This window comes from Dipteris shenzhenensis, chromosome 33, assembly GCF_047967505.1.
Source record: "Dipteris shenzhenensis isolate YYH24624 ecotype China chromosome 33, Dip_SZ_1.0, whole genome shotgun sequence".
Classification (NCBI taxonomy): Eukaryota; Viridiplantae; Streptophyta; class Polypodiopsida; order Gleicheniales; family Dipteridaceae; genus Dipteris; species Dipteris shenzhenensis.
In genome coordinates this window covers 23,434,612-23,440,654 of record NC_141628.1, presented here as the reverse complement: position 1 = coordinate 23,440,654, position 6,043 = coordinate 23,434,612, and the positions used below count along the sequence as shown (strand labels likewise).

The 6,043-nt window shown below is 44.0% G+C and overlaps 1 protein-coding gene across 1 annotated transcript; it reads left to right on the top strand.

Annotated features, from left to right (window-relative positions):
- Positions 1 to 1,082: 1,082 nt before the first annotated feature.
- Positions 1,083 to 4,644, top strand: LOC147879849 (putative kinase-like protein TMKL1). The gene is made up of 3 exons (XM_087371616.1): positions 1,083 to 1,097; positions 1,211 to 2,723; positions 3,332 to 4,644. Exons 1-3 carry the CDS (start codon positions 1,083 to 1,085, stop codon positions 4,642 to 4,644), a joined length of 2,841 nt encoding a protein of 946 aa, XP_087227742.1.
- Positions 4,645 to 6,043: the final 1,399 nt, after the last annotated feature.

Genomic DNA, 6,043 nt, shown 5'->3' with positions numbered 1-6,043 from the left:
GTGTTTCTATGTAACATTGGTAGCTCAGCTCAAACCTTGACATTAGGTTAGGGTTAGGGTTTAATGCAAAGTGGGTGTTGGAATGGCCTCCAAGGTGCGTACCTCCAACTTTGAGAGGATTGGTAGTTCGGTACCAACGACATGAACGTTGGAGTGTGGTTTTGTGCAATGTCTACCTATATTAAAATTGTTGTTTAGATTCTCAATAGCACTTGCTCACATCTCCATCAAACTGAAGCAACCAGTACGCCCTTGAGTGCGTCCAGCTTTTTGACGAGTAAATTTTCAGTCTAGTTGCGTGCTACAATCGCTTTATCATGCCAGTCTAGACTCCACATTTTGTCAGCTTCCGTTCCGAATTGCTGAGGGTGTAGTGCAGGCGGATGATTCCAATGGGTGCTTAAGAAAGAATTATCACTATGTGCTGCCAGCTGTCTGATCATTTCTCTTTGATTTGATGGGTTCCTTCAAATGAAGCAGGTCGATTGTTGAGGGGTTCCATTAACAGCCGGTTGATTGCGTGATTGAAGAGAAATTATTAGTGGAGAAATGGTCCGATATTACTAATCCGTATTATTTAAGGCTTGGTTGATCAACTCTCTAGTGATATGGTTCTTTGCCATTTTGTTGTTGGTGTAGGAGTACTGGAGCTAGGTTACATTCCAGCAGGTAGTTAAATCAGTTGCTCGTATTTGGTCGATTTGCTGCGGGCATGGGAGATGACGTTGTTGGTTCGATAGGTCATTCGTGGAGCCCGAAAGCTAGATGATCATCAATATTCAGCCCGGCTTTCTCCTTTGTAATTAACGTTTTCCTTATATAAATTTTCAGGTTTACAAGCTGATAAGCACGCTGAAATCAAGTCGACAACTGACCTGCAAGATGCTTCCCAGAAATCGAAAGCGACCTAGCTTAGACTCCAGACATTCATTCTGTCGAAAGGTCTCCCTTCTTTCACGTCAATCTTTCATAGTCTGGGTAGTTGTTGATTCCCATTCCAGCGATCTTCCATGCTGCTGCCTTCCAGCTTCGTAACATCTTCCTACAAGTCTGCATAAATCGTACTCCCACCTCCATCTGCAATGCCTTCATTTCAGGTACACCATCGTCTTGCTTAACAAAAAGCAGCAGTTGATCAGGCGATTCAAGCTAGTTCAGAAAGAGATCCCCAGTTTACCATCATTTTTCAATCGGAATGTTATTATTACAGTTGTTGCGGAGTTATCGGCGAGGGCTTTCAGTCGCAATGGAAATACGTACTTCCTGTTTCATGCAGAAATCAAACACCCTGCAGGCACATAGATGTAACGTCCCTCCATCAATGAAAACCCCTTTCCTCCCTTCAAGCTACCAACTGATGATCTTGGTTCTTTGTCTAAATTTCTCCCCCTGCCTGCCTTTTCCTTCTGATCTTAATGCTGATATTTCAGCTTTGATGAAAATCAAGTCCCAGCTATGTGATCCGAGCTTTTGCCTTGACACATGGGACCTTATGCGCCCGATCTGCAGCTGGCAAGGAATTCAGTGGATAACCTCAAATTCTGTCATTGTAAATTGCAGCGATCCAATCTCGAGCAGCAATATGTCAATGAACGGTGATAGCACCATAGCCGTTTACTCCCTTCGCCTCGAAGAAGCTGGGCTGGCAGGAGCGTTGTCTCAGGATTTTGCCTCCCTCAACTCTCTTCGTGAAATTCACATGAGTGGAAATAATTTATCAGGCTCCATTCCATGGGAGTTGGGGAACATCCCCCATCTTGCGTTCCTTGATTTGAGCAGAAATTCTCTCGGTGGGAATTTTCCTTTGTCGCTCTGGAAGCTTTGTGAAAATCTCGAAGAGCTTCACTTGGATCACAATTCTCTGATCGGAAGTATTCTATATCCTGTAGATTACGCCAATGAAGACTGCCCTTACCTCCAAGTGCTGAATGTAAATCATAATTTGCTATCAGGATACATCCCGTCCTTCGTGGGCACATTTAAGCGGCTCCGCGAGCTTGATTTGAGCTATAATCTTCTGTCCGGATCGATTCCCGCAGAATTGACTAACCTCACGGCGCTCACCAGGCTGAGCTTAGCGTACAACAATTTATCTGGGCAGATTCCGGCCTTCAATATTGAGAGCCTCAATTCATCTGATTTCGTAGGGAATGACGTCTCCTTGTGTGGCTATCCCTTACTAGACTGTCCAAAGGTTATAGGCTCCGGGAGTAGAAGGATGAACAAGGGTGTGATAGCTGGAATAATTGTGGGGACGGTAGCGGCAGTGTTCGTGATCGGGTCGATAATATACTTGGCTGTGAGCGCTTTGTATTGCAGAAGAGAGGGACGAAGAGAGGGACGCAAACAGGCTGCAGCAGATCAGGAGAGCGCCACTACTGGTGCAAGCGGTGGATCCAAGCGGTATAAGTTCGATGGAGGCGAGCATCTAATGAACGAAAATGTGTGGGAAAGGATGGATCATCATGTGGAGCTTGGAGAGAACAGCAACAGCAGCACGTATAGGGCGAAGCTGGGGGATGGGTCTCCGGTGGCTGTACGCAGGTTCAAACATGGAGCAATTGCAACAGAGGAGGACGTGTTTTTGAGAGTGGTGGGAGAGCTGGGAAGAATTCGACACCCAAATCTTGTGGCATTGCGAGCTTATTATGCAGGAGCTCATGGGGAGAGGATTCTGGCCTACGACTATATGCCCAGGGGGACTTTGCACGAGCTACTCCACAGTAAGATCAACCTCTGTGTCTCTCATCTCTTGCGTGTAGTTTTTAATATTTGTCTAGTTAATTCTTAGGATTTGTCCTTGTTTTCAGGAATTCATGGATCCATGCACCTCTCGTTTAATCTCTCGGCTGATTACGATTTAGTTTGTGAATTTAAGATGCAGCAACTGCTCCCTCCCTTGCTTCTTCCCAACAGTTTGAGTTGCCATATCTCTGACAAGCTTGCATCAAATTCTATGTGATTTCTCCCTCTCTGTCGTAGATTCATCCTCGTATTCAAGCTATGAGACTCTCTTTCTTTCTCTCTCTCTCTCTCTCTCTCCTCTCTCTCACTCATGTGTTGTAGGTTGCGTACGGTAGGAAGTAGTAGCTCCCATGCAGTCACTCTTGTTCAACGTGCATCGACTCTCTCTCTCTCTCTCTCTCTCTCTCTCTCTCTCCTGATTAATTCAGTTTCTAGTCTAGTCTCTCTGGGTTATAGGTTGTGCGTAGGATGGGACGTAGTTGCTCCTATGGAGTCGATCTTGTTCAATGTGCATGTCTCTTCTTAGTTTGTCGTTTCTCCAATCGCTTCATCAATCTAACCCGTCCACCTCCTTTCTTGGCTGCAGCACGGAGCAGCAGCAGCAATCCAGCAGGCCCCGGCTGGGCGCGGCGCCACAGAATAGTGCTGGGCGCGGCCAAGGGACTCGCCTATCTGCATGGCCTGCGCAGGCCCATTGTGCACGGCAATTTAAAGGCGAGGAACATCCTGCTTGACGACAACTACGCAGCGCACCTCTGCGGCTATGGCGTGCACAGGCTGCTGAGTCCAGAGGCAGCGGAGGAGGCAAGGAAGAGCATGGCGAGGGAAGGCTACTTGGCACCAGAGATGATGGTGGGGGGGAAGATGAAGGGCAACCCCAACAAGAAGAGTGATATCTATAGCTTGGGCGTGGTGCTCTTGGAAATACTAACAGGGAGGGAGGCAAGTGAGGGAGAATGGGGTGGTAATGGTCCTCCCGAGGGAGAATGGGGTGGTAATGGTCCTCCTAGGACTTGTGCTATTGGTGGTGGCTCTAATGGTGCTATTGGTACCCGTAGTGTTAACATAGGTGGTGTTAGTGTTGGTAGTAATACAGGTAGAGGTATTGGTACTAGTGTTGGTGTTGGAGCTAGTAGTCATGATAGTGGTAGTGCTACTACTCTCCGTGTGAATTTGACTTCTCATGTCAGTGAAATTCCTTCTACTAGTTCTGAGACTACCGTTGCTCTCATTGAAGGTGATAATCCATGTGCTCAAGATCAGCCTAGTAGTGTTCTTCTTGGCAGTCATGATAATATTGTTGGTCACATTCATGATGTTTCTTTTGGTGCTACAAAAGGCATTGCTGATAATGCCCTTGATGATGATGCCACTACTATTGATGTTGGTCGTGCTATTGTCACTCATATTGATGTTTCTACAAATGCTACCAATTCTATTGGTTGTGATCATACTCCTATGGGTGGTGCTAATAGTGTTCACAATGATACACCATCTAAGAATTATGAGGGAGAAAAGCTTGCTAGGCTTATTAGGGCAAGGATTGCACAAGGCAATGTGGTTGAGCTCTTTGACTTTGAGGTGATGCGCAGCATAACAACGGATGCATCCATGCCACATGACAATGAGAATGCCCACATCGTGAAAGCATTGCGATTGGCATTAGCATGTTGCTCCCCAACGCCTCGCTCTAGGCCCAATATAATGGATTTGGTGCACCAGCTCGAGGCAATTCGACCACCACCTGGAACTTCACCCGCACTATTATTTTCATCCTCTGTACCCATGGTACAAGCACGATCATCATCGCAAATTAATGTGATCAACTCTGACCAAGCATCACCATTTACTTCTAGCACTGAGATTGGTGGATTCCATATCATTATTTCCCCTCGATAGCAATGTTTCATGCTTGCCTATATTATTCAAGGGCAAAGGCTATTTTTGTGATGTAAAGACTCCATTAATAGGACCATAGATAGCACATGTTCAATTAAAAAATGCTTTGTTTACATGGGTTTTGTACGTTAATATTTATAAACTTTTATTTAAAAATATGAGACAAAGTACCTTTTGTAAGTATATGAAATTCACATTGACTTTTCAATGAATAGAGACATTCTAATGAATGCACTATCTATACCTATTCCTTTGTTTAGACCCCAACTCAATTGAGAGTTATAACCATGCTAAAGATCATGAGATTCCACATATGTATTCTATCCAAAGGCACACTTATTGATGTTGCTTTTAGCATGAGGGTTCTAGCTGGTCTACAGCAACTATGAAAGCAAAATGAGAAGACCAAAAGCATGATACAAGATTTAGAGCCAAGCATAGTGTCTAAGATTCAAACTAGATAGAGCATAGCCATAGTGAAGCACATTATCAAGATGTGCAATATTGACAAGATATGCACATTTATGCAAAGACATTACAATTGACTATGTGGGAGCTTACATTATATGCTCTAGTCTCTTGATAATTTGCACAATTATGTATAATTATGCAAACTTTGTCACAATTAATTATTGACTATATGGTAGCTTACTTATAAGCTATTGAAACTTGCAGCATTTGCACTATCCTCCCAATTTTATGAAATGGAGAGCGGGATGGCTCACTTATAAATAGCCTACACTGAGATTGCTAAAGAATTTGAGCTACTTGAGAACAACTACTACAATTAGATGTGGTTTTTGCCACTTGAAAAAAACTGCTGATGGAGACTGTGAATTGATGGAGACCTTGAATTGAGAATAACCATGCTGAGTGGTTGTGGGAGACAAACGTTAAAAATTAACTTGCTGGTAGAAAGATGCACTACCCCCGGGGGATTCACAAGAGGAAACTTATGATATCACGTGAGTGTACAATAGGGGGGTTTTTTTTAATGAGGCATAAGCTTATACATTAGGGGTGGGGGGCCTTTTATTTTTTCTCAATATTGAATTTAAGTTAGGGGGGCCATGCCATATTTAAGAGGGGGGGACATAGTATAGGCTACCTTGGATAACTAGTCCAAACAAGTTTGGTTTTGTGTATGGTTTTAAATAGTCATAGGGAAAGTAATCTAAATTTTCTTATTGTGCGATCTAAATGCTTGAGAAAGAACGTAGATTTAAGGAAAGGGGAGACATAATAGAATTTTGGTGGTATCTTATAAGCTTAAATAGGGGTGTTTTATCATCCTACATGGATCTTAAATAGGGGGTTTTCTTGAAGTTCATGCACGCAGGTGACGTCCCCCTTTCATGAAGAGTGAATCCCCTGAGGCACTACCACATATGGGCCTAAT

What these genes read in the sequence shown, in the direction of transcription:
- LOC147879849 (XM_087371616.1), top strand. An exon ending in TTTGCACGAGCTACTCCACA is followed by an intron (nt 2,724 to 3,331) that starts GTAAGATCAACC and finishes TCTTGGCTGCAG; the next exon opens with CACGGAGCAGCAGCAGCAAT.